The sequence below is a fragment of the Gadus morhua genome, chromosome 15, assembly GCF_902167405.1.
Source record: "Gadus morhua chromosome 15, gadMor3.0, whole genome shotgun sequence".
Classification (NCBI taxonomy): Eukaryota; Metazoa; Chordata; class Actinopteri; order Gadiformes; family Gadidae; genus Gadus; species Gadus morhua.
In genome coordinates, this window is record NC_044062.1 from 9,513,279 (window position 1) to 9,540,722 (window position 27,444).

At 50.5% G+C, this 27,444-nt stretch overlaps 3 protein-coding genes across 7 annotated transcripts in view; 1 reads left to right on the plus strand and 2 right to left on the minus strand.

The window, feature by feature from the left end:
* The first annotated feature begins 801 nt into the window (after positions 1-801).
* lhb (luteinizing hormone subunit beta) lies at positions 802-4,191 on the plus strand. Of its 2 annotated transcripts, XM_030378788.1 has the most exons (4): positions 802-818; positions 1,667-1,740; positions 2,560-2,678; positions 3,229-4,191. In XM_030378788.1, exons 2-4 carry the CDS (start codon positions 1,668-1,670, stop codon positions 3,463-3,465), a joined length of 429 nt encoding a protein of 142 aa, XP_030234648.1. In that variant the 5' UTR covers positions 802-818; position 1,667; the 3' UTR covers positions 3,466-4,191. The 2 variants fall into 2 exon arrangements, with proteins under 2 accessions (XP_030234648.1, XP_030234649.1); XM_030378789.1 differs by lacking the exon at positions 802-818 and having other exon boundaries at positions 2,563-2,678.
* A 304-nt stretch (positions 4,192-4,495) lies between these two features.
* Positions 4,496-8,435, minus strand: LOC115559680 (myosin light chain kinase, smooth muscle). 2 transcript variants are annotated; one of them, XR_003979626.1, is made up of 3 exons: positions 7,870-8,435; positions 4,893-6,858; positions 4,496-4,841 (listed from the first exon to the last, which is right to left on the minus strand). XR_003979626.1 is itself a non-coding variant. In XM_030378718.1 (2 exons), the coding sequence occupies exons 1-2, from the start codon at positions 7,969-7,971 to the stop codon at positions 5,422-5,424; spliced, it is 1,539 nt and encodes a 512-aa protein (XP_030234578.1). In that variant the 5' UTR covers positions 7,972-8,435; the 3' UTR covers positions 4,496-5,421. The 2 variants fall into 2 exon arrangements, 1 of the variants encoding a protein (XP_030234578.1); XM_030378718.1 differs by having other exon boundaries at positions 4,496-6,858.
* Positions 8,436-9,626: 1,191 nt separating this feature from the next.
* The window catches only part of arfgef3 (ARFGEF family member 3), a 25,752-nt gene continuing 7,934 nt past the window's right edge, over positions 9,627-27,444 (minus strand). Inside the window, exons 15-42 of one of the 3 annotated variants that reach the window (XM_030378617.1) lie at positions 27,120-27,444; positions 26,546-26,715; positions 26,036-26,192; positions 25,675-25,779; positions 25,060-25,260; positions 24,160-24,252; positions 23,910-24,018; positions 23,209-23,532; positions 22,901-23,034; positions 22,479-22,624; positions 21,831-22,010; positions 20,339-20,456; positions 20,112-20,234; positions 19,702-19,793; positions 17,276-17,534; positions 16,871-16,999; positions 16,295-16,471; positions 15,833-15,941; positions 15,362-15,464; positions 14,311-14,433; positions 14,041-14,159; positions 13,887-13,895; positions 13,110-13,310; positions 12,320-12,491; positions 11,819-11,920; positions 11,226-11,578; positions 10,541-10,937; positions 9,627-10,195 (exon numbers count right to left, since the gene is read on the minus strand). The exon at positions 27,120-27,444 is cut by the window's right edge and continues 28 nt beyond it. In XM_030378617.1, the coding sequence (XP_030234477.1) occupies positions 10,004-10,195; positions 10,541-10,937; positions 11,226-11,578; positions 11,819-11,920; positions 12,320-12,491; positions 13,110-13,310; positions 13,887-13,895; positions 14,041-14,159; positions 14,311-14,433; positions 15,362-15,464; positions 15,833-15,941; positions 16,295-16,471; positions 16,871-16,999; positions 17,276-17,534; positions 19,702-19,793; positions 20,112-20,234; positions 20,339-20,456; positions 21,831-22,010; positions 22,479-22,624; positions 22,901-23,034; positions 23,209-23,532; positions 23,910-24,018; positions 24,160-24,252; positions 25,060-25,260; positions 25,675-25,779; positions 26,036-26,192; positions 26,546-26,715; positions 27,120-27,444 (4,722 nt within the window). In that variant the 3' untranslated portion in view covers positions 9,627-10,003. Of the gene's footprint in view, positions 10,196-10,540; positions 10,938-11,225; positions 11,579-11,818; positions 11,921-12,319; positions 12,492-13,109; positions 13,311-13,886; positions 13,896-14,040; positions 14,160-14,310; positions 14,437-15,361; positions 15,465-15,832; positions 15,942-16,294; positions 16,472-16,870; positions 17,000-17,275; positions 17,535-19,701; positions 19,794-20,111; positions 20,235-20,338; positions 20,457-21,830; positions 22,011-22,478; positions 22,625-22,900; positions 23,035-23,208; positions 23,533-23,909; positions 24,019-24,159; positions 24,253-25,059; positions 25,261-25,674; positions 25,780-26,035; positions 26,193-26,545; positions 26,716-27,119 lie in introns of all 3 variants that reach the window. The other 2 variants (XM_030378616.1, XM_030378618.1) reach the window with 2 other exon arrangements.

Below are 27,444 nucleotides of genomic sequence, written 5' to 3' on the forward strand. Positions count from 1 at the left end.
GTAGCAAACACGGTGCCCGCGGGCCTGTGTGGGCCCTTTTTTCAGAATGTAAATGTACGTTTTCTCAGTGACAGAGAACGTGGGAGAGAGACAGAGATAGATAGAGAGCCAGAGAGAGAGAGAGAGAGAGAGAGAGAGAGAGAGAGAGAGAGAGAGAGAGAGAGAGAGAGAGAGAGAGAGAGAGAGAGAGAGAGAGAGAGAGAGAGAGAGAGAGAGAGAGAGAGAGAGAGAGAGAGAGAGAGAGAGAGAGAGAGAGAGAGAGAGAGAGAGAGAGAGAGAGAGAGAGAGAGAGAGAGAGAGAAAGAGAGAGAGAGGACGAGAGAGAGAGGACGAGAGAGAGAGGGCGAGAGAGAGAATTCCAGCGTCTTCCGACAGGATGCAGGTGATCTCTGTCTTAGAGTCAAGGCTGAACAACACAACGTTTCATAATCTCTTCCGCTGAACTCTTCCGACACCTGCCGAGGAACAACAACAGTTGGACTTTACTGTAGTGGAACAACATCCAACACAAGGAATGACAGCAGCTCTATCTACTGTCAGTCAATCTGGCAAAAAATACAAAACAAAAGTCCTATGTGAAATATTTGTGGAGATATTTATTGTGGTTGTTCGGATAAAGTAAAGCAGAACAATAGTCCTCCTCCTCCCTTTCCTCCCTTTCCTCCTTCCCTCCTCCCTCCTCCTCCCCCCTCCTCCCTCCTCCTCCTCTTAGAGACAGGCCCCTCCCTTCTCCTCCCCCCTCCTCCCGCCTGCTCCCCCTCCTGGTCTCCCCATATATAGAGCTCCTTCCTCCTCCCTTTACTCCTCCACCAACGCAGGTGAGTTCTCCTCTTCCTCCTCTTCCTCTATCATTTACTAGATTCATATTTTAAATGTTTTCTATGGATTGCGTTTCTATTGATTCCATTGATGTTGACTATGTATTATCGGTTTAATATTTACATTTTGCATTCTATTTATGATATTAACTACGTATTTATATTGATAACATGATTGGTACTAACTCACTAACATAATAACACAATAATTCCAACTATTAATAACGTAATATTTTTTTAACTTACTAACCTACCAATGTAATAATGTAATATTGCAATCATTTAATTATTTAGTAATGTAATAATTGGACGTATCAATAATGCATTAAACAATTTACTGATGTAATAATGATATAACTAATGTAATAATGATATAACTTACTAATGTTATAATTATATAACTTACTAATGTAACATGATATAACTTACTAATATAACAATGATATCACTTACTAATGTAATAATGATATAACTTACTAATGTAATAATGATGTATTTTACTAATGTAATAAAGATATAACTTACTAATGTAATAAAGACATAACTTACCAATGTGATGTAATAATTCAATCACTTACTAATATAACAATGATGTAGCTTAAAATTATAATAATGATATAACTTACTTATGTAATAACGATATAACTTACTAATGTCATAATGATATAACTTAATAATGTAATAATTCAATCACTTACTAATGTAATGATGATATAACTTATTAATAGCATAATGATATAACTTAAGTAATGATGTAAGAAGTTACTTACTGAATAAGATAAAACCTAATAATGTGCTACTAACCTGCTGACTAGGACTAGCAGCTTAACCGGGTGTTTGTGTTGCAGCATGGCGAGCAGCTCCTTCCTCAGGCTCCTCCCCCTCCTCTCCGTGGCGCTGGGGGCCCTCGCGCCCCTGGGAGGTAAGAGCCTGACACTTAGAACACTCTAGAACACATGGCAACATGCTTCACCACACTAGTAATAGAGTTCAATACCTGAAAACATACCAAAATACTCTGAAACATAGTTCAATGTTTTAATTATAGTTGAATATGCAAAAACATAGTTTATAACAATTTTTATCCTTTAGATCCTAGTTCAATAACCTAGAGTCTAGAACAATGAGAAATATTAAACTCAATATCTGGAAAAGGAGACATGAAACTCAATATCTAGAACAAGGAGACAGACAGACACTCAATATCTAGAACAAGGAGAGACAGACTGAAACTCAATATCTAGAACAAGGAGACAGACAGAAACTCAATATCTAGAACAAGGAGAGACAGACTGAAACTCAATATCTAGAACAAGGAGAGACAGACAGAAACTCAATATCTAGAACAAGGAGACATATGAAACCCAATATCTATAACAGGGAGGCATGAAACTCAATATCTAGAATCTAGATATTGAGTTGCATGTCTCCTTTTATAGATATCAAGATCTAGAACAAGGAGACAGCCTGCAGAGCTCTGTAGCCTATCAGCTGCCTCTCTGCGTCCAGTAGCCTATCAGCTGCCCCTCTGTGTCCAGCAGCCTATCAGCGGCCCCTCTGTGTCCAGTAGCCTATCAGCTGCCCCTCTGTGTCCAGCAGCCTATCAGCTGCCTCTCTGTGTCCAGCAGCCTATCAGCTGCCCCTCTGTGTCCAGCAGCCTATCAGCTGCCCCTCTGTGTCCAGCAGCCTATCAGCTGCCCCTGTGTGTCCAGTAGCCTATCAGCTGCCCCTCTGTGTCCAGCAGCCTATCAGCTGCCCCTCTGCCAGCTGGTCAACCAGACGGTCTCCGTGGAGAAGAAGGGCTGTCCCGGGTGCCACCCGGTGGAGACCACCATCTGCAGCGGCCACTGCATCACCATGGTAATACTGCGTCACCGTGGTAACACTGCATCACTATGGTAGCACTGTGTCAACGTGGTGTGACTGCATTACCATTACTGCATCAACATTACTGCGTCACCGTGGTAACACCGCATCACCATTACTGCATCACCGTGGTAACACTGCATCCCTGCAGCATTCTGGGAGGTGGGGGCCTTCTCAGGTGTCATGGGGGCATGGACTACATGTTATAACGGTCGTATTGTGATCAACGTCTCTAGACTTAGAACCCACACCCGGTCCTCATGTGTGCTGTGTTGTGTGTATGAGGACCCGTCCACGGCCCCCCTGGTCCTCATGTGTGCTGTGTTGTGTGTATGAGGACCCGTCCACGGTCCCCCGGTCCTCATGTGTGCTGTGTTGTGTGTATGAGGACCCGTCCACGGCCCCCCTGGTCCTCATGTGTGCTGTGTTGTGTGTATGAGGACCCGTCCACGGCCCCCCTGGTCCTCATGTGTGCTGTGTTGTGTGTAAGAGGACCCGTCCACGGCCCCCCTGGTCCTCATGTGTGCTGTGTTGTGTGTATGAGGACCCGTCCAGGGTTCCCCCGCGGCTCAGCAAGGTGGTGCAGAAGGTGTGCACCTACCAGGAGCTGCAGTACCGGCCGCTGGAGCTGCCGGGCTGCGGGCCCGGGGTGGACCCCGTGGTCCACTACCCCGCCGCACTCAGCTGCTCCTGCTCCCGCTGCTCCATGGAGACCTCCGACTGCACGGTGGAGAGCCTGCCGCCCGACTTCTGCACCAGCACCTCCCTCAACTACTACTGACTTACCTTAACTACTACTAACGCACCTTAATGTCACCCTTAACTACCACTCGCACACTGTAACTACTACTGACTCACCTTATCTTCTACTAACTCACCTTAACTACTACTTAACCCACTTAATGCCACCCTTAACTACCAATAGATAGATAACTATTTAACCACTACTTTCTCACTTTAACACCTTATAACTCACCCTTAATTACTGCTAATATCTAACTAATGCTAACTCACCTTAATCATGTACTGCAATTGGATCACCTTTATCCAACCATTCAGTACTATTTATTCACCTAACCCCTTAAACCCTACTATATCACCTTTATTTAACCCTTACCTACTAACTCCTCACCTCGACTTCTACCAGATTATCTTAACTATTACTATCTCAATTTAAAATAACTCTTTAATACTAGATCACCTTATCTTAACCATTAGTTGTTACTCACCTTGACTCCTAATAGGTCATCTTAATTTCTTCTTACTGAACTTCGCTTAACCCTCTAACTGTGACTGACTAACCTTCAATGACCTATACTAACCTTAAGGTTAACTTCATAAACATTTACCAGTCACTATCAACCGCTAATCTGAACGTCATTAAACACTAATTTGGCTCTTGCTGTGAATACAGCCGGTCAAAAGTGACCTCATTGTATCAACATGCTATTCTCCTTGCTGTGACTGTGTGTAAAGAATTGATCAATAAAATGTACAGAGCTATGAATCCGTGTGCTTTGATAACTGGTCCCACCGTCCCATTGTACCAGGTTCCAGTATTACCAGCGCTCTGTCGCACTAGAAAGAGAGTAGAGCGATCATATTATGGTCCTGTCAGGTCCTACCCCCCCGATCTCACTCCTCAATCCCCCCGGTCTCACTCCTCAATCCCCCCGGTCTCACTCCTCACCCCCCCCCAGTCTCACTCCTCACCCCCCCCCCGGTCTCACTCCTCACCCCCGGTTTCTCTCCTCAACCCCCCGCTCTCACTCCCCCGTGTCACAAAAGGAGGGAGAGGATTCGAGGCCAAATCCTTTAATACTTTAACACTGACTTCCATGTTACGGATCTACATAAAACAAATATATATATATATATATCATTGACAATTCCACATCATACAATATAAGTCAATAAACGACACAAGTCGTTCAGCATGAAGTCCATAGTACCTTCATGGCTATTATAAAGTATAATAAGGTATTTTAACACGTAACAAAGTATAATAAGGTATTTAACACATCACAAAGAATGTTAAGGTATTTTGTTATTTCATTTATTTTGCTGTTGCTTTTTTCCGTAGCGACTTACAATGAGTGCCTTCAACCATGAAGGTTCAATATCAACAGAATCCACTTGTAGGGCTAGATATGAGACCTCAGGGTTCACTATAGAATCAAGACCTCAGGGTTCACTATAGGTCAAGACCTCAGGGTTCACTATAGAATCAAGACCTCAGGGTTCACTATAGAATCAAGACCTCAGGGTTCACTATAGATCAAGACCTCATGTTTCACTATAGAATCAAGACCTCAGGGTTCACTATAGAATCAAGACCTCAGGGTTCACTATATAAACAATACCTCAGGGTTCACTATAGAAACAAGACTTCAGGGTTCACTATAGAAACAAGACGTCAGGGTTCACTATAGAAAGAAGACTTCAGGGTTCACTGTAGAAACAAGACTTCAGGGTTCACTATAGAAAGAAGACTTCAGGGTTCACTATAGACACAAGACTTCAAGGTTCACTAAAGAATCAAGACTTCAGGGTTCACTATATGAACAAGACCTCAGGGTTCACTATAGAATCAAGACTTCACACTACTACATTAGGTAATAGTATTACTGCAGTAGTACTGTAGTAGTTGATAGTAGTACTGCAATAGGTAAAAGTAGTACTGCAGTAGTTCTGTAGTAGGTGATATTAGAACTGTAGTAGTACAGCAGTATTATTATCACATCTTCTCATCCTGCTGCATTCCACTGTTTGCCTCGGTCAAGTCTAACGAGGTACCCAGGCCTCCAGAGTTCTCAAGGTCTTTTGGGGTTTCAAGGTCTCTGGAGGTCTCAGGGTCTCTCCAGGTCTCCAGGTCTCTGGGGGTCTCAAGGTCTCCCCAGGTCTCCAGGTCTCTGGAGGTCTCAATGTCTCCCAAGGTCTCCAGGACTCTGGGGGTCTCTAGTGGAGTCTCCAGGTCTCTGGGCGTCTCCATGAGTCTTGGATTCATGGATTCTCCAGGTCTCTGGAGAGACCTGGAGTATTTGGGAGTCTCCAGGTCTCTTGAGGCCTGGAGCTCTTTGGGGCTCTCTAGGTATTTGGAGATGTCCAGGACTCTTAAGGTCTCCAGGTCTCTGGGGGTCTCTAGATCTTTGGGGGACTCCAGGTCTTTGGGGCTCCGTAGGTATTTGGGGATCTCCAGGACTCTCCAGGTCTCCAGGTCTCTGGGGGTCTCTAGATCTTTGGGGGACTCCAGATCTTTGGGGCTCTCTAGGCATTTGGGGATATCCAGGTCTCTCCAGGTCTCCAGGTCTCTGGGGGTCTCTAGATCTTTTGGGGACTCCAGGTCTTTGGGGGTCTCAAGGATTCTTGGTGTCTCCATGTCTCCCAGGGTCTCAATGTATCTTGGGGTCTCCTGGTGTCTGGGGTTCTCCATTAGTCTTGGATTCTCCAGGTCTCTGGAGGTCTCCAGGACTCTGGGGCTCTCAAGGACTCTGGGGGTCTCCAGTGAGGTTGTCAGGTCTCTTGAGGCCTGAAATTCTTTGGGGCTATCCAGGTCTTTGGGGGTCTCTGGGTCTTTGGGGGTCTCCAGGACTTTGTGGGGCTCCAGGCCCCTCGGGGTTTCCAGGTCTTTGGGGGTCTCCAGGATTCCAGGGATCTCCAGGTCTTTTGAGGCCTGGAACTCTTTTGGGCTCTCCGGGTCTCGGGGGGTCTCCAGGTCTTTAGCCCCCCCCCAGGCCCCCAGGGACCTGCGGGAGCTCCGGGTGCTGGCGGCTCTGGCGAGCCGTGTGAGGGTGTGTTGGTAGGGTGAGGGGAGGTAGACCATGAGGAAGACCCCGTCGGCCGGGTCCTGCTCCTCCGAGCTGGCACTGGAGGTGCGCCAGCGCCGGCTGTTGCTGCGGCGGCAGGAAGAGAGCAGCTCGCGGCTCCTCTCCGGGTCTCTCAGGTCCTCCAGGGTCTCCAGGACCTCCAGGACCTCGGGGTCCTCCAGGTCCTCCAGGTCCTCCAGGGCGATCACGTTGGCCAGAAGGCCCGGCTTCCTAACCCCGGCCCGCCGCCGCCGACAAGCCAGCAGCCCCAGCACCCCCCCCAGGAGGAGAAGCAAGGCCGCCGTCGCCGTGACCACCGAGACGACGGACAGCTTGCCGAGGCGGGACTCCCCCGGACTGGTCTGGTCCTAGAGGGGTAAAGAGACGTAGTTACTACTCTGTCACCTCTAGTTACTACTACGTCTCCTTTAGTTCCTACTACATCACCTCTAGTTACAAGGTCACCTCTAGTTACTACTACATCACCCCTAGTTACTACTACGTCTCCTCTAGTAACTACTACATTACCTCTAGTTATTACGTCAACTCTAGTAACTACGCCACCTATAGTTTCTACATCACCTCTAGTTACTACGTCACCTCTAGTTACTTCTACATCAACCCTAGTTTCTAGATCACCTCTGGTTTCTACGTCAACTCTAGTTACTACGTCTCCTCCCTGGAGACCTCCTCTCCTCTCTCATGTTTCTAGGTTAAATATTGAGGCTCAGCGACGTACGGAATTATTAGCTTTTGTGATAGCCATCTTGGTCTAGAGCGGGTGACGTCATCACGCTCGAGCCTCAACATAAGTCAATGCAACCAACTGGAAATATACGAAGAGGGTGAATGAATCTGTTGATTCTGCAAAAAGTATGATATCGAAAATCTGTGTATACATATTTGGAGATCAAAGTGTGTTGATTTGTTAAATGATTGAACAAAGTTAAAGCAGTAGAGCAGTACTATAGTGCAGTAGGCCTACAGTAGGAGAGCAGTACTATAGTGCAGTATGCCTACGGTAGGAGAGTAGTACTGTAGTGCAGTAGGCCTACGGTAGGAGAGCAGTAGGCCTATGGTAGGAGAGCAGTACTATAGTGCAGTAGGCCTACGATAGGAGAGCAGTACTATAGTGCAGTAGGCCTACGGTAGGAGAGCAGTACTATAGTGCAGTAAGCCTACAGTAGGAGAGCAGTAGGCCTATGGTAGGAGAGCAGTACTATAGTGCAGTAGGCCTACGGTAGGAGAGCAGTAGGCCTATGGTAGGAGAGCAGTACTATACTGCATTAGTACTAGGCCTACGGTAGGGTTGCAGTACTATAGTGCATTAGGTCTACGGCAGGAGAGCAGTAGGCCCACGCGAGGGTTGCAGTACTCACAGGCAGCCGCTCCGTTGGGGGCGGGGGGCCGGGGGACCACTCCAGAGAGTCTCGCTCCGCCGGACCGAACTTCATCCAGCTGCTGTCGAGTAACACGCCCATTACACCACCCGATACCAGCGCCGCTACGTCAGACACCAGCTGCTGCGTCAGACACCAGCGCTACTCCATCAGACACCAGCTCTACTCCGTCAGACACCAGCTCTACTCCATCAGACACCAGCTCTACTCCGTCAGACACCACCAGCTCTACTCCTTCAGAGAGCAGCTCTACTCCGTCAGACACCACCAGCTCTACTCCTTCAGACACCAGCTCTACTCCGACGGACACCAGCTCTACTCCGTCAGACACCACCAGCTCTACTCCTTCAGAGAGCAGCTCTACTCCGTCAGACACCACCAGCTCTACTCCGTCAGACACCAGCTCTACTCCGACGGACACCAGCTCTACTCCGTCAGACACCAGCGCCAGTGAGCGGTGGAGCGGGGGCAGTTTGCAGACCCCCTAGCCCCTCCCAGGGATTAACATCTGTCAGCCTCACACTACATGAGCTGCAACAGCTGCTGAAGCCGCTTTATGGGGAATTACATTCAGTTTATAAACCACTAATCTGGACTGGAACCTCCATCAGAGAGAGAGAGAGATAGAGGGGAGAGAGAGAAGGGGGGAGACTGAGAGAGGGAGAGAGAGGGAAGGCGAGAAAGAGGGGGAGAGAGAGAGATGGGGGGAAAGAGCAAGAAGGGGGAGAGAGTCGGGGGAGAGAGGGAGAGAGTTGGGGGCGAGAGGCAGGAGAGAGAGAGGGCGAAAGAGGGGGAGAGAGAGAGGGAGAGGGAGAAAGAGGGGGAGAAAGAGGGGGAAAGAGAGAAAGGGGGAAGGGAGAGAGGGAGGGGGAGAGAGATGGAAAGATAGAGAAAGAGAAGGAATGAGAGAGATTAAAACGAAATAGGGGGAGAGAGAGAGGGAGAAAGGCGAAGAGAGAGGGGGGGAGAGGGGGGAGAAAGATATAGAGTAAAGAGAAAAAGAGGGAGAGATAGGGAGGGGGAGAGTGAGAGAGGGAGAAAGAGGGGGAGGGAGAGAGGGGGGAGAGAGAGGGAGAAAGAGGGGGAGAGAGTAATGGGGAGAGGGAGTAAAGAGAGAAGGGGGAGAGATAGAGAGGGGGGAGAGAGAGGGAGAGAGAGGTAGACTTGAGGGAGAGAGAGAATGAGGGAGGGTTGAGGGAGGGGGAGAGTGTGTAGATAGATGCTGTTGTCAGTGTGGTATAGATGTCGCGTGTTCGTAACGGCTCACCAGCAGTAAAAACCCAGTAAGCTGAAGATTAAACATCTTTTTTACTTCTGGAGGAGAGGAAGACAGACAGACAGACAGACAGACAGTTAGACGTACAGACAGACATCCAGACAGACAAACAGTAAGACAGACAGACACTCAGACAGACAGACAGTTAGACAGACAGTTAGACAGTTATGGTGCATTCCAGGCAACCTGTAACCCGTGTTTTCACAAAGTGCCCTGGAACGGCAGTCAAACCCGCAACACACTAGCCGTGAACTCGTACCAGATCGATGTAACCCCAGTTCCAGCTCATACCTTACGGGCTAAAAAGTGTTCCTGGAACGCAGCATTAGACAGAAGACACTCAGACAGACAAACACTAAGACAGACAGTTAGACAGACACTCAGACAGACAGACAGACAGACAGACAGACAGACAGACAGACAGACAGACAGAAAGTGAGATAAAGGGACAGACAGTTTGTGAAGAGTTAATAGTTTAATCAGCATTGTATGAATACAGTTCAGATCATAAAGAGGACATATTCAGGACGCCGAGCAGACAGAGAGGCAGACCCACAGACACAGAGGGGTCAGACAGGTACACAGACAGGTAGAAAGCTGTCAGACAGTGATGACAGTGATGATGTCAATGGGGGGGGATGATGTCATCAGGGATGGTGATGATGATGTCATCGGGGGGGGGGGTGGCGATGTCATCGGGGGGGATGGCGATGTCATCAAGGGGTGATGATCTCATCGGGGGGGGAGGGTGATGTCATCGGGGGGGGATGTCATCAGGCGGGGTTGGTGATGTCATCAGGCGGGGTGGTGATGTCATCAGGCGGGGTGGTGATGTCATCAGGGGGTGATGTCGTAGAGCGTCCCCAGGCGCAGCAGCCAGGCCTGCAGCGCGGCGCGGAGGTGGGGGTCCTGGGCGCGGCCGGTCAGCCGGCTGAAGACGGGGTAGAAGAGGGGCTGCAGCGCCACGAAGGAGGAGTCCCCCAGCAGGAGGACCTGGCTGAGGACCGCCAGCACCATGTTGGTCCACGCCTACAACACACCAGGATACTGACGTCAGGCACACCACACTATGCACACACACACACACCCAGACACACACCCTCTCTGTCCCCCCCACCCACTCTTTCCTCCCACCCTCTCTCTCTCCCTCCCCCACCCTCTCCCTCCCCCACGCTCTCTCTCTCCCCTACCCTCTCTCTCTCCCCGACCCTCTCTCTCCTTCTTCCCCACCCTCTCTCTCCCACCCTTTCTCTCTCCCCCACACTCACTCTGTCTGTCTCTTTCTCCCCCAACCTCTCTCTCCCCCCACCCTCTCTCCCCCACCCTCTCCCTCTCTCCCCCCCTTCCCCCCCCCCCTCTCCCTCTCTCTCCCACCTGGGTCTGGGCCTGCTGGTCCCTCAGGGTGCTGCTGGAGCCGCTGGCCGTGGACCCCGACCGGGACCTCTCCGGCCTCAGGCCCTCGGAATCCACGCTCACAGAGTGTCTGAGGGGGGCGGGGTCTGGGGGGGCCCGCCGCTCCGGGGCCGCCATGAAGAGGTTGAGCCGGCCCTGCTGGCTGTGGCTCTGGCTCTGGCTCTGGCTCTGCCTCCTCAGCTTGTAGCCCTGCAGCAGACGGCTCAGACTGCGTTCACCCCCCAGACTCTCCCACCACTCCCTCCTCCCCTCCGCTTCCCCCCCAGGGAGCCTGGCCTCCGACCCCCCTGGGAGCCTGGCCTCCGACCCCCCAGGGAGCCTGGCCTCCGACCCCCCAGCCAGGGGGAGAACCGCCGAGCTGCAAGACACGGGGGGGAGACCGTGAGATTCAGGCAGAGTGATACAGGTAGAGTGATACAGGGAGAGTGATACAGGGAGAGTGATACAGGTAGAGTGATACAGGGAGAGTGATACAGGTAGAGTGATACAGGCAGAGTGATACAGGTAGAGTGATACAGGGAGAGTGATACAGGTAGAGTGATACAGGTAGAGTGATACAGGCAGAGTGATACAGGCAGAGTGATACAGGTAGAGTGATACAGGCAGAGTGATACAGGCAGAGTGATACGGGTAGAGTGAGGGATACCTGACTCCTGGGCTGGGAGTGGGTGTGGTCTCTCCTGGGGAGCTGCTAGTTAGCTCCGCCCCCTGTCCCCTAAGCCCCGCCTCCTCTAGGGGCGTGCTCCTGCAGGAGGTGGGGGTGGAGGTCTCCGAGGGGAAGAGAGGGAGGAGCATGACTCCTCCCCGGGTCTCCACGCCTCCTCCCCCCTCCTGCTCCTGGTGGATGTGTGTGTAGCTGCTGCTGAGCTCCACACACAGCCGCTGCAGCCTGCGCACAAGCCACGCCCACTCCGGCCCCCCCGCCCCCCCACTGGGGGAGGGAGCGGGCCGGGGGGGGGACCAGGCCGGCCGCCGGACACGCCCCCGCGGGGGGCTCACCTGGGGGGGGGGGGGGGGGGGGGGGGGGGGAGGGGGAACAGTTAACATCCACCCAAGGACAGGCTTTACCTAGGGGTGAGTGTGTAATATCACTTATCATGCAGGTCAGTATGGGCATGTTAGCTTGTTGTGTGTGTGTGTGTGTGTGTGTGTGTGTGTGTGTGTGTGTGTGTGTGTGTGTGTGTGTGTGTGTGTGTGTGTGTGTGTGTGTGTGTGTGTGTGTGTGTGTGTGTGTGTCACCTGTGCCGTCTCTTCAAAGATGTCTTCATCCTCAGAGGAATCAGATCCTGGCTGAGAGGAATCAGAGGTGACCTCCTCTTCCTCAAACACCATCTTCTTCACCTGAAAGAGAGAGAGAGAGAGAGAGAGAGAGAGAGAGAGAGAGAGAGAGAGAGAGAGAGAGAGAGAGAGAGAGAGATTCAGAATATCTAAATATATATATTAGATTCAGGTGATGCTACATGCTGTCTGCTAGGTGATGCTACATTTGTCTGCTAGGTGATGCTACATGCTGTCTGCTAGGTGATGCTACATGCTGTATGCTAGGTGATGCTACATTTGTATGCTAGGTGATGCTACATTTGTCTGCTAGGTGATGCTACATGCTGTCTGCTAGGTGATGCTACATGCTGTCTGCTAGGTGATGCTAAGTGCTGTCTGCTAGGTGATGCTACATAGTGTCTGCTAGGTGATGCTACATGCTGTCTGCTAGGTAATGCTACATGCTCCCTGCTAGGCTACCTGTTGCGCGGTCATGCCGTCGGCCTGGCTGAGCAGGGCGCACAGCAGCGTCTGGAAGTAGAGGTTGAAGCTCATGGCCGACTGGCGGTAGAGGTTGGCCGCTCCGCAGACCCCAGACACCCTCATGAGGAGGTACTTCAGACCCGGCCGCGCGTCAAAGTCCCGCGCAGTCCTGGGACGGAAGGAGGACACAGATCAGAACCTCGTCCACCGGGAACAGAGAACAGAACAGAGAACAGAACAGAGAGACCAGAGAACAGAACAGAGAGACCAGAGAACAGAACAGAGAACAGAACAGAGAACTGAACAGAGAACAGAGAGTAGAGAACAGAACAGAGAGAACAGAACAGGGAGAACAGAGAACAGGACAGAGAACAGAACGAACAGAACAGAGAGAACAGAGAGAACAAAACAGAGAACAGAACAGAGAACAGAACAGAGAACAGAGAGAACAGAACAGAGAGAACAGAGAACAAAATAGAGAGAACAGAGAACAGAACAGAGAGAACAGAGAACAGAACAGAGAACAGAACAGAGAACAGAGAGTAGAGAACAGAACAGAGAGAACAGAACAGGGAGAACAGAGAACAGGACAGAGAACAGAACGAACAGAACAGAGAGAACAGAGAACAGAACAGAGAACAGAACGAACAGAACAGAGAACAGAACAGAGAACAGAACAGAGAACAGAACAGAGAACAGAGAGAACAGAACAGAGAGAACAGAGAACAGAATAGAGAGAACAGAGAACAGAACAGAGAGAACAGAGAACAGAACAGAGAAGCGTTACTTGTAGGACTCCCTCAGCAGGTCGAGGATGGTGGCCAGGTTGCTCATGGAGAGGTGGTGGAGGAAGCCCACGGGCCGCCGGGAGCCGGGGGTCCCAGGAGGGGCCCTGGGGGGAGCCCCCTCCTCCAGGAGGATGTCGTGGAGGTTCTGGAGGAGGACCTGGTGGGACAGCAGGCTCACCACGATGTCTCTGAATGGAACCCTGCAGGAACACAGTCAGAGGGATGGTTCTAGTCCCTCGGTCCACCCTCAGTAGGCTCTAGTCCTCAGTAGGTTCTAGTCCTCAGTAGGTTCTAGTCCCTCAGTCCAACCTCAGTAGGCTCTAGTCCTCAGTAGGTTCTAGTCCTCAGTAGGTTCTAGTCCCTCAGTCCCTCAGTAGGTTCTAGTTTCAGTAGATTCCAGTCTCAGTAGGTTCTAGTCCTCAGTAGGTTCTAGTCCCTCAGTCCAACCTCAGTAGGTTCTAGTCCTCAGTAGGTCCTAGTCCCTCAGTCCAACCTCAGTAGGTTCTAGTCCTCAGTAGGTTCTAGTCCACAGAACAACCTCAGTAAGTTCTACTCCTCAGTAGGTTCTAGTCCTCAGTAGGTTCTAGTCCCTCAGTAGGTTCTAGTCCCTCAGTACAACCTCAGTAGGTTCTGGTTTCAGTAGATTCCAGTCTCAGTAGGTTCTAGTCCCTCAGTCCAACATCAGGAGGTTCTAGTCCCAGTAGGTTCTAGTCCCTCACTAATTCTAGTCCCTCAATAGGCTCTAAAGTCTGTAGGTTCTAGATCAGAATACTTACCCAATTTTCCTTTGTGATTAGCAGCATGGAGGAGGAGACACCTGTCAATCATTTATCTTTATTGATGTCTGTGTGTCTGTGTGGGTCTCTGCTTGCATCTGTCTGTCTGTCTGTCTGTCTGTCTGTCTGTCTGTCTGCCTGTCTGTGAGTGTACCTTCTCTGAGTGAGTCCGTCAGCAGGGAGCTCGATGATGAGGACGCAGGACTGAGCGTGCTCAAAGCCCTCCTTGTGATTGGGCGTTTTAGGAGAGCACTGAGAGTCCAGCAGAAACACCTGCGCACACAAACACACACACACACACACACACACACACTGTAGCAGTTATTCTCTAGGCCTAGTGGTCTTATTGCTGTAGTAGTTCTGTAGTTCTAGTGGTAGTTGGAATACGAGTAGCGGTAGTACTGCAGTAGTACTGCAGTAGTACCTGCTGGGCCATGGCTCTGATCCTCCAGTACTCGGCCTCGGCGGAGGCGGAGTGCGTCGGCGCGGCGACCTTCACATCGCAGGCGTCTCCGGAGGCGCAGTCCGTCCTGAAGCACAGCAGCAGCTTCTAGAGACAGAGACACAGCCTTTATGACTGTCTAACCCCTGCCTGCTCCTTAATGACCTGTCTCTGTACTGTCTAACCCCTACCTGCTCCCTAATGACCTGTCTCTGTACTGTCTAACCCCTACCTGCTCCCTAATGACCTGTCTCTGTACTGTCTAACCCCTACCTGCTCCCTAATGACCTGTCTCTGTACTGTCTAACCCCTTCCTGCTCCCTCATGACCTGTCTCTGTACTGTCTAACCCCTACCTGCTCCTTAATGACCTGTCTCTGTACTGTCTAACCCCTACCTGCTCCTTAGTGACCTGTCTCTGTACTGTCTAACCCCTACCTGCTCCTTAATGACCTGTCTCTGTACTGTCTAACCCCTTCCTGCTCCCTCATGACCTATCTCTGTACTGTCTAACCCCTACCTGCACCTTAATGACCTGTCTCTCTACTGTCTAACCCCTACCTGCTCCTTAATGACCTGTCTCTCTACTGTCTAACCCCTACCTGCTCCTTAATGACCTGTCTCTGTACTGTCTAACCCCTACCTGCTCCTTAATGACCTGTCTCTGTACTGTCTAACCCCTTCCTGCTCCCTCATGACCGATCTCTGTACTGTCTTACCCCTACCTGCTCCTTTAACGACCTGTCTCCGTACTGTCTAACCCCTACCTGCTCCTTAGTGACCTGACTCTGTACTTTCTTACCCCTACCTGCTCCCTAATGACCTGTCTTTACCCAGTGAATGATCCCTGCAATCCATCCCTTTTCTACCCAGATCGCTCAAACTATTGTATTGTAGTATTGTTTGCCCGAGTGTGTACCAGGTGTGTGTACCAGGTGTGTATATCAAGTGTGTATCAGGTGTGTGTACCAGGTCATTTTTTACCGTTTTTACCTAGTGTGTGTACCAAGTGTGTGTACCAAGTGTGTGTGTACCTTGACAGGCTCAAGTGTGACTGAGAAGGCGTCTTGCAGGGCGCAACATGCCAGCCTCCACATCTCCTCGGTGAAGATCGGAGCGCCACTCACCACCACGTACCTGAGACCACAGAACAGGTCTATACACATAGATCTAGAGCCACACGTACCTGAGACCATAGAACAGCTCTATACACATAGATCTAGAGCCACACGTACCTAAGACCACAGAACAGCTCTATACACATAGATCTAGAGCCACACGTACCTGAGACCACAGAACAGCTCTATACACATAGATCTAGAGCCACACGTACCTGAGACCACAGAACAGCTCTATACACATAGATCTAGAGCCACACGTACCTGAGACCAAAGAACAGCTCTATACACATAGATCTAGAGCCACACGTACCTGAGACCACAGAACAACACTATACATGAGTGAGTGAGTGAGTGAGTGAGTGAGTGAGTGAGTGAGTGAGGTACCTGATGCAGGAGCAGCCCACCCGTGAGATGGTCTCTGCAGGCTCGGAGACGCAGGAGACCAGCAGGGTCAGCAGGTCCTTCAGCATGACGTTCATCAGAGACTCATGGCCTACATACACACACACACACACACACACATACACACACACACACACACACACACACACACACACACAGTGTGTTTGAAACACAGTGCAACACCGCCCCCTAGAGACTAGTTACACATCTCCTAGGAGCCTGGTTCACTAACCCGTAGACTGTCACTAACCAACTAAGAGAGGTTAACTATCACCATGACTAGTCCTTTACACTTTGCGAGGTTAACTAATTACCATGACTAGTCCTTTACACTTAGAGAGGTTAACTAACCAACAAGACTAGTCATTTACACTAAGAGAGTTTAACTAACCACCATGACTAGTCCTTTTCACTAAGGGAGGGTTGTTGTTGTGATCAACAGACCTGATTGGCTGAGGCTGGTCAGGTGATCCACCACCAGCTCGCATGATAGGCCGATGGCGTGTTTGAAGTTGCCACCGGCCGCGTCCCAGTAGGTGTGGTCGCCATGGCTACGCTGCAGCCACAGCGTCATCACAGGAAGCAGCAGCTGGACCACGGCCAAGACCGCGAAGCCCGGACCTGGAGGAAGAGAGTACTGTAGTACTGTAGTACTACTGTAGTACTGCTACAGTAGTACTACAACTACGGAACTACAGTACTGTAGTAGTAGTACTGTAGAAGTACTATTGAGTACTGTAGTAGTAATGTAGTAGTATTGTTATACTGTATTAGTACTGTAGAAGTACTATGGAGTACTGTGGAGTACTATAGTAGTACTGTAGCAATACTTTGTAGTACTGTAGTAGTATTGTGGAGTACTGTGGAGAACTATGGTAGTACTGTGAGTAACACAGGTGATTTAGGGACTAGTTAGCTGGTTCACAGGTGAGTTAGGTGGTAGTTACCAGGTACCCAGGAGAGTTAGGTGGTAGTTACCTGGTACCCAGGTGAGTTAGGTGGTAGTTGAGTGGTAGTTACCTGGTACACAGGTGAGCTCCCTCAGGAGGGTGAAGAGGAGTTGCAGAGTGGGAGCCTGGTGCTGTCGAGGACAGTTGGACACGGCTGCAGTCAGCTGCTCCAATAACAGGATCCACACCTGGATCAAACCTGTTCAAACCAGATTCATACTGGATCAAACCAATTTAAGCCAGATTCACACTTTATCAAGCCTGTTTGAACGAGATCCACACTGGATCAAGCCTGTTTGAACCAGATTCACACTGGATCAAGCCAGTTTGAACCAGATTCACATTGGATCAAACCAGTTTAAACCTGATTAACACTGGATCAAGCCTGTTTAAAGCAGATCCCCACTGGATCAAACCTGTTGATTCACACCAAGGCTTTACACATGAATGTAAGACAGAATGAGGCTTCATTGACCTGTTCCGTCGTCCACCTCCTGCAGCACAGAGTCCAGCCCGTCGTCCCTGCTGGGGGGGCGGTCCTCCCTGCTGGGGGGGCAGTCCTGGCTGTGGAGGGGGCGGTCCTGGCTGCTGGGGGGGCGGTCCTGGCTGCTAGGGGGGCGGTCCTGGCTGCTGGGGGGGCGGTCCTCGCTGCTGAGGGGGCGGTCCTGCAGGCCAGTCGGCCGCGCCCCTAGGAACACCGGCTTGGTGGCCATCTGGTAGATCTTAGCCAGGAGCTGGGATTGGGCAGGATGAAGAGTGGTAACCATAGTAACCAGAGAGTGGTAACCATAGTAACAAAAGAGAGGAAACCATAGTAACCGTAGAGTAGTAACAATAGACTGGTAACCATAGCAACTAGACTGGTACCCATAGTAACCATTAGGGATGGGCAAAATGATTCTTTTCCGGGAACTAGTTCTTTCAGTTCAGTTCACTATAACGATTCGTTTATTTGATTCGTTCGTTTTCATTCGTTCGTTACGTCAGATTACGTCATTTGGTGTCTGCCGCCCCCCCCGCGAGACGGCCGTGAGCATAATTTAAACCACTTCTAGGCTCTAAACCCTGTGGAAATCGAGAAGATACACTATATAGTATAACCAAACGTCTCACCAATATTTATACCACTTACTTACTCTCTATATTTCATTAACGGTTTTACATTTATAATTTTATTTTACATTTAATTCTTCATTGTTCAGGCATTACAGAACTTTCATGGTCATAAATAAAAAATACGAACTGCAGTTTAATTTCTTTGCTTGTTCTTAAATTGACGTAGAATGGAGCAAAGACTCCTGGGATTGGGAAATGCGTTTATCCAACAAACAGATGGAGGTCAAGTCTATTTTCGAAAAAATGTAGGGGGATATGAGTGGCCCCACGTCGAATGGTATGACCCAAGATACGTCAGACAGAAAGCGCGCATATTCGACGGTACCGCCTTGTCATTGGTTTACCCAGGTGCCATTGCAACACCATCGCTACCTCTCATTGGCTGAATCTTTGAGAACGTTGTAGACTCAATCAATATAAGTCGCGGGGAGACGAAGCTCTGTTCGTTTGTATATTTTATTTACGTGACCATATTTTTGGTTTATGTTTAAAAAAAGAATCAAAGAACCAGTTCTTCTTGTTTTGGGGAACCAGTTCTTGTCGTTCACGTTCGGGATTCGTTTGTTGTGACGAATCGGTCGCGACCGACACATCCCTAGCAGACCCGGCGCCAGAGCAAATCTATACAGGGGGCACGTAGATTTTGTGGGAGGGCCCACATCTATATTATGACAGACAGGTGTAGCCTACAAAAAACTAAATTGCAACAGTCCACAGCAGCGCAAACACATCAGCATGGCCAACAACAGCATTGCCTTAAGACGCACGCAGTTCGCAAATAATAGCCTACATTTTAACACACACAAACAGCCAAATACAAATCACTTTTGTATTGTGTGCGCGGCGGCACATTAAATACCACAGACGCCAACAGCAATATGCCGCGCCACGCAGACGAGCAAATAAACATAAACATACAAAACTTTCGCAACATTGCATCATGTGCTCGGCCAAAACATTGTCGCATAATCCAATGAAAGCGCCGGTCGGGACCCATGACGTCGGCATGTGAACAGACTCTTTTCACCAGAATTTGTAGGAAATGATTGGTGGAGGCAAGGAGGAGGCGGAGGGTGTTGTTACTCCTGGCGGGTCGGAGTGAGAGGTAAAAGGCGTCTCGAAGGAGAGGGCTAATGGCGGCTGCGTTGTTACAGCTAGCGGCGGGAACTCAAATCCAGCTCCAGCAAGAGGCTCAGCCCGGTCAGGGTTAGAGCTAACTTTACTTGCCGTAACTGCAGGGTTTTTTTCCGGATAAGTAGGCCAATTAGTTTTTAACCAGCGTCTGATATCCATTTTCTTTTTAAAACACCAGAGCAGGCTAGGCTACTAATTTGAATTTGCCGGTTAATGCCGTCGTTCGGTGTGACGAATTCTGAATAGCGATAGGTTTACACATATGTCAATCACATCTCTATTTTCTACACATTTTTTATTTAGTTTAACAATTATTTTTTGAGATTTTAAATAGTATCTGACATCATATATATCTTAGCATAAAAAATAAAATAAAAAAGTAAAATACATTTTATTTTTACAAGGGCAAAGACATCAAGTGGGCGGGGGCAAAGACATCAAATGGGCGGGCCCGGCCCGGTCTGGCCCGCCCTTGGCGCCGGGTCTGATCCCTAGTAACCATAGAGTTATAACCATAGAGTGGTAACCATAGTAACTATAGAATGGTAACCATATAAACCATAGAGTGATAACCAGAGTAACCATAGAATGGTAACCATAGTAACCATAGAGTAGTAACCATAATAACCATAGATAGATGTGTGTTCTTACCTGGGAGCACCTGTGCAGGTAGTCGAGGGCCGGGAGGCAGAGGTCTGTGGAGCTGGAGGGGGGGCTCAGAACACAGTCCCCTATCTCCTCTCCTGGAACCACCCCACACACACACACACACACACACAAACACACACACAATAATACACAAACACACACATACACACACACACACAAACACACACACATTAATACACAAACACACACATACACACAAGCACACACACACACACACACACACACACACACACACACACACACACACACACATTAATACACAAACACACACACACACACACACACACACACACACACACACACACACACACACACACACACACACACACACACACACACACACACAGTGTCTCCATGGGTTCCCAGCAGGGGGGGGGGGGGATCGGACTCACCCAGTCCTTTGATGAGCCTGATGAGACACATGATGTAGTCTGAGGCGGCGCTGGCGAACACCTGGCTGCTCTCCGTGGAGACGAACGCCTCGAACACGTCCAGCACAGGGGCCCGGGGCCCCCCTGGAGACACACAGACAGGGTCACACACTGTGGTCTGTGTGTGTGTGTGTGTGTGTGTGTGTGTGTGTGTGTGTGTGTGTGTGTGTGTGTGTGTGTGTGTGTACCCAGTGTGCGCTCTGCCTGGTGTGTGTGTAGGGTGCGCAGGGCGCTGAACAGAGGTCTCCACCCTGAGAGGATCTGAGGGGAGCAGGCCTCCACCAGCTGGCCCAGAGACGACACCACCTGCACCACCACACGGACAGGATCTATACATTACCTATGTATTATTTATACATTACCTATACATTATACACACTATCTATACATTATACACATGATCTATACATTACCTATACATTATACACATTATCTATACATTATACACATAATCTATAAATTACCTATACATTATACACATTATCTATACATTATACACATATTCTATACATTACCTATATTTCCCTATACATCATCCACGTTACCTATACATTATAGACATTATCGTTACATTACATATACATGATACACATTATCTATACATTATACACATGATCTATACATTATCTATACATTACCTATGCATCATACACATTATCTATATATTATCTGTACATTATACACATTATCTTTACATTACCTATACATTATACACATTACCTATACATTATACATATTATAGATACATTATCTAGACAGTGCAGATGTACCTGGTCCTGCTATAGATCTAGACAGTGTAGATGTACCTGGTCCTGCTATAGATCTAGACAGTGTAGATGTACCTGGTCCTGCTATAGATCTAGACAGTGCAGATGTACCTGGTCCTGCTATAGATCTAGACAGTGCAGATGTACCTGGTCCTGCTATAGATCTAGACAGTGCAGATGTACCTGGTCCTGCTATAGATCTAGACGGTGTAGATGTACCTGGTCCTGCTATAGATCTAGACGGTGTAGATGTACCTGGTTCTGCTATAGATCTAGACGGTGCAGATGTACCTGGTCCTGCTATAGATCTAGACGGTGTAGATGTACCTGGTCCTGCTATAGATCTAGACGGTGTAGATGTACCTGGTCCTGCTATAGATCTAGACAGTGCAGATGTACCTGGTCCTGCTATAGATCTAGACGGTGTAGATGTACCTGGTCCTGCTATAGATCTAGAGTCTAGATCTATAGCAGGACCAGGTAGATGTACGGTGTAGATGTACCTGGTCCTGCTATAGATCTAGAGTCTAGATCTATAGCAGGACCAGGTACATCTACACCGTCTAGATCTATAGCAGGACCAGGTACATCTACACCGTCTAGATTCTAGACGGTGTAGATGTACCTGGTCCTGCTATAGATCTAGACGGTGTAGATGTACCTGGTCCTGCTATAGATCTAGACGGTGTAGATGAACCTGGTCCTGCTATAGATCTAGACAGTGTAGATGCACCTGGTCCTGCTATAGATCTAGACAGTATAGATGCACCTGGTCCTGCTATAGATCTAGACAGTGTAGATGCACCTGGTCCTGCTATAGATCTAGACAGTGTAGATGCACCTGGTCCTGCTATAGATCTAGACAGTGTAGATGCACCTGGTCCTGCTATAGATATAGACAGTGTAGATGTACCTGGTCCTGGGCGTCCTCGTCGCAGCGCCCCAGCTGCAGGACGTGCTGGAAGGCGGTGAACAGCGCCTCGTTGAAGTGGAAGTGTGGAGGCTCCGCCCAGCTGCTCAGAACCTCCATCAGCAGGTCGTGGAGGAAACAGATGGCCTTCTGGGAGATATGGCGCTCCCTGTGACAGGCTGCCTGGGGTCAGAGGTCAGAGGTCAGGGGGAGCTCACACTAGCTGAACCTCCCAGCTGATGGAGGAGAGGTGGTGTCGGCAGAATGCAGCCTACACCTCCTCGAAGGAACCGAAGGTAGCCCCCGTACTCCAGGAGGGTGGAGCTCACCAGGTAACAGACAGGAGGGTGGAGCTCACCAGGTAACAGACAGGAGGTTGGAGTTCACCAGGTAACACACAGGAGGGTGGAGTTCACCAGGTAACAGACAGGAGGGTGGAGCTCACCAGGTAACAGACAGGAGGGTGGAGTTCACCAGGTAACGGACAGGAGGGTGGAGTTCACCAGGTAACACACAGGAGGGTGGAGTTCACCAGGTAACGGACAGGAGGGTGGAGCTCACCAGGTAACGGACAGGAGGGTGGAGTTCACCAGGTAACAGAAAGGAGGGTGTAGTTCACCAGGTAACACACAGGAGGGTGTAGTTTCGTACCTCCACCAGGTGGGGCGCCACCACGCTCCAGGTCCTCATGAGATGGAGGAGGGGGCGTGTCCGGTCCCGAGCCAATCGCAGTGCGGCCTCGCCCAGTCGGACCAGGTGGAGGGAAACACATCTGTCCAGCCCACACCTGGACTCACCTGCATGCACACGCACAAACACACACACACACACAAATGCACAAACAGTTGTGCGTCTGTTTAACTGTGTGGACAGGATGTGTACATACAGCTGTATACAGCTGTATGTAGTGTACATGTGTGTTTTATGGAAGAATAAGACATTTAATGAGGTGGAGGATGAAGGTGGTGTGCGTGTGCGTGTGCGTGTGCGTGCGTGCGTGCATGAGTTTATGTGGTTCTGTGAGTGTGTGTGTGTGTGTGTGTGGTTCTGTGAGTGAGTGTGTGTGTGAGTACCAGGCATGGCCAGGGTGTAGTGGGTGGTGCTGCTGACGGAGGTGAAGATCTGCCTCTGAGACGCTCTCCGGAGCTGACAGAGGAAGCTGACCAGAGCCTCTAGCTTCAGGGAGGCGGAGCAGTCCTCGAACAGCCTGATACCACAAGAGAAGGTCAGAGGTCAGAGAGGACCCCCACAGGGAGGACCAGACCCCTGAGGTCAGAGAGGACCCCCAAAGAGACCCCCAGACTCAAAGAGAATCCCCTCAGCGACCACCAGGGAGGGTAGAGGATACTGTGGTCTGATCGTCAACGTTAAACACACCCACCTGTCCGCCTGGGTGGAGAGTGTGAGGACGGCTTGGGCTGCGCTAGGTCCAGTTAGCATGCTACCTTCTGTTAGCTCCAACCGCCGGGCCCTGCTCCCCCGGGCCCCGCCCCCCCGGGCCTGCTCCTGCAGCAGCTCCTGGATGGACACGGGCTGGATGACCGGCTGGCTCAGGCCCAGCTCAGATGACTCTGCCCTGGGCTCACAGCTCAAATCCAGCCCCAGGCAGACGGGGGAGGCCTGCTGGGTGACGGGGGTCAGACACTGCCGAGACGAGACGTCACTGAAGTGGACGTGTTCCAGTGAGCTGATGTACTCACTCACCCTGAGAGGGAGGGAGGGAGGGAGGGAGGGAGGGAGGGAGGGAGGGAGGGAGGAGAAAGAGAATGTTTACCTTTGTAGCTGAGCAGATTTGAGTGTGAGTGTGTGTGTGTGTACCTGAGCAGGTGTGTGTGTGTGTGTGTGTGTGTGTGTGTGTGTGTGTGTGTGTGTGTGTGTGTGTGTGTGTGTGTGTGTGTGTGTGTGTGTGTGTGTACCTGAGCAGGTGTGTGTGTGTACCTGAGCAGGTGTGTGTGTGTGTACCTGAGCAGGTGTGTGTGTGTGTGTGTGTGTGTGTGTGTGTGTGTGTGTGTGTGTGTGTGTGTGTGTGTGTGTGTGTGTGTGTGTGTGTGTGTGTGTGTGTGTGTGTGCGTGTGTGTGTACCTGAGCAGGTGTGTCCAGCAGTCTGGGTTGTGGCTGCTCATCTCCAGCCCCACGCTGAGCACGGCGTCCATACAGAGGACATGAGACACATGGAGGCCCTGCTGTCTCACTGCACACACACCACACACACGCACACGCACACGCACACGCACACGCACACACACACACACACACACACACGTTGCAGATTTTTTTTTACCAAACCGGATTATTAAAGTATAGTATGTGTGTGTAATTGTGTGTGTGTTACCGGGTGTGTTGGGGTCCGCTGTCTCTCGGTCTTCCTGAACGCAGGACGCTGCGGCCATCTGGGCAAGAGCGGACTCACAATGAGCGGCCACACCTAAACACACACACACACACACACACACACACACACACACACACACACACACAAACACAGACACACACCCACACATGCACACAAACACAATAGAATCAATGCTCTCCTAGCGCTGCCTGGTTGAAGGTTCGTACTGTGGTTGTGATCACTACTACATCAATACACCACCTAATATACTACATCACCAACACACCACCTCATATACTTATATACTACATCACTGATACACCAGTACCAAGTACCCTGGGCACTGGTTTCTTGTCATAGCCTGGTAGATGCTATGGTGTGGTCGGGACGTGCTTGCAGTTTTGGTGATGTGGTTACCAAGATAACAGCTGTGGTTGTGGTGTTGTAACCTTGGGAACAGCTATGGTGGTGTGGTGGTGGTGTGGTTACCAAGGGAAAAACTGTGGTTGTGGTGATGTGGTTACCAGGGGAACAGCTTTAGTGGTGTTGTGGAGGTGTGGTTACCATGGGTATAGCTGTGTTGTGGTTTGGTTACCAAGGGAACAACTGTGGTGGTGTGGTTACCATGGGAACAGCTGTGTTGGTGTGGCGGTGGTGCGGTTACCAAGGGAACAGCTGTGGTGGTGGTGGGGTTACCAGGGGAACAGCTGTGGTGGAAGTGGTGTGGTTACCAAGGGAACGGCTGTAGTTGTGGTGTGGTTACCAAGGGAACGGCTGTAGTTGTGGTGTGGTTACCAAGGGAACAGCTGTGGTTGTGGTGGTGTGGTTACCGAGGGAACAGCTGTGGTTGTGGTGGTGTGGTTACCAAGGGAACAGCTGTGGTTGTGGTGGTGTGGTTACCGAGGGAACAGCTGAGGGCGGCGGCCTGGCGCAGGCCGTCCAGGCTCAGGCAGATGGTGTCTCTCTCTCTCTGGCTCTGACCCCCGACCCCCCCACGACCCCCGACAACCCCACGACCCCCGGCCCCTGTCAGACACGCCGACAGGACCTCCATCAGGGACCCCCACACCGTGGCCAGGACGGAGCGGGAGAACACACGCCCTGCACACACACACACACACACACACACCGTTAGAGTACACACTTACACACACACTGTTAGAGTACACACACACACACACACACACACACAAACACACACACACTCAAAACACACACGTTCACACACAATGTAAGAGTACACACTCACACACATAAACTGTTAGAGTACGCCCACACACACATACACACACACTCAACAGCTACTGTTAGAGTACACATTCACACACACACACACACACAAACACACACACACACACAAACACACACACAACATCTACTGTTAGACTACACACTTACACACCCACTCAACACCTACTGTTAAGAGTACACACTCACACACACACACTTTCATACACACTGTGAGAGTACACACTCACAGACACACTGCTAGAGTACACACTCACACACACACACCTGCCAGGACAGCCTCACTGCTGGTCCGCTGGTTACAGCTGGATGCTGATTGGCCGGAGTTCCTCATCTGAGCTCCAATAGCGCTGCTCCCCAACCCGTCGATGTCTGAGGGGGAACAACTGTTAGCACACTAACTAGTGGCAGGGAGTGTAAATGTAATCTTTTAGCATGCTAACTTGCATCGGGGAGTGTCTATGTACCTGTGAGCATGCTAATTAGTGTCAGGGTGTGTAAAATATACCTGTTAGCGTGCTAACTAGCATCAGGGAGTGTAGGTGTACCTGATAGCCTTCTAACTAGCGTCAGGATGTGTAAATGTACCTGTTAGCATGCTAACTAGGGTCAGGGTGGGTAAATGTACCTGTTAGCATGCTAACTAGCGTGGCGGTGTGCTGGTTCTGGTAGCCGGCGTCTCCCAGGAGGTTCCTCAGCAGAACCTGCTGGTAAAGCTCCTCAATCCAGACTGGGGACAGCAGCACCAGCACCCCACTGGCCTGGACCGCATGCACAAACTCCTTCTGCAGGGGCGAGGGAGGGGGTGAGGGTTAGAGTGAGAGGGGTGAGGGTGAGGGTTAGAGGGTAAGCGTTAGAGGGTAAGGGTGAGTGTAAGGGGGGGTAGGGTTAGAGGCTTAGAAAGCAGCACCAGCACCCCGCTGGCATGGACCGCATGCACAAACTCCTTCTGCAGTGAGGGGGGGGGGGGGGGGTGAGGGTGAGGGTTCGATGGTGAGGGTGAGAGGGTGAGGGTTAGAGGGTTAGAGGGTGAGGGTTAGTGGGTGAGGGTTAGGGTTAGGGTTAGAGGGTGAGGGTTAGAGGGTTAGAGGGTGAGGGTTAGAGGGTGAGGGTTAGGGGGTTAGGGGGTTAGGGTTACCTGGCCCAGGGCGGCCGGCAGGGTGGAGGGGTGGAGGTAGTGATCACAGCAGCAGAGCTTCAGGTTGAGCAGCAGAGCGTAGTACGACACCAGGTACAGACCGTCTGCGTTCATCAGCGACCGACAGGTCAGACCGTCGCCCCCCTCGAAGCCCGGAGAACCGACCCCGCCTGAAGAAACAAGGTACCGACTCCTAGCGTTAGAGAAAGGTACAGACCCATAGCTCTAGAGAAAGGTACAGACTCCTAGCTCTAGAGAAAGGTACAGACTCCTAGCTCTAGAGAAAGGTACAGACTCCTAGCTCTAGAGAAAGGTACAGACCCATAGCTCTAGAGAAAGGTACAGACTCCTAGTCTAGAGAAAGGTACAGACTCCTAGCTCTAGAAAAAGGTACAGACTCAGTCTGGAGACAGTCTGGAGTCTTCTATTGGATTACAGGGAGGTTCTATACAGAGGTTCTATAGGGGGGTTATAAAAAAGGTCCTATAGGGAGGTTCTATACAGAGGTTCTATAGGGGGGTTTGTATAAAGGTCCTATAGGGAGGTTCTATTGGGAGGTTCTCGAGGTTCTCACCAGCTTGTAATCCAGAGCAGAAGGAGGAGGAGGAGTTCTGCAGGAGGAGGTCCAGTTGGGAGGGGTCTCTTAAGGCCAGGAGGCGGGGCATCAGGGTGGCCAGCGATTGGACGAAGAGCCGGGCGCTGTGCTGGTCTGCCTCCTGGTCGTGGAGGAGTTTGAGTGACAGGGCTGCGGAGCGCAGCGTGCGGTGGGCCTGGCCCCCGGGCGGCGTGTCCTGGTCGTCGTCAGCCAATGAGACGCTGTCTGAGCCCATGTCAGACACGTCAGAGCGGCCAGAGTCCTTCTCTGCTGCCATGGAGTACTGGTCACATGACTCCATCTC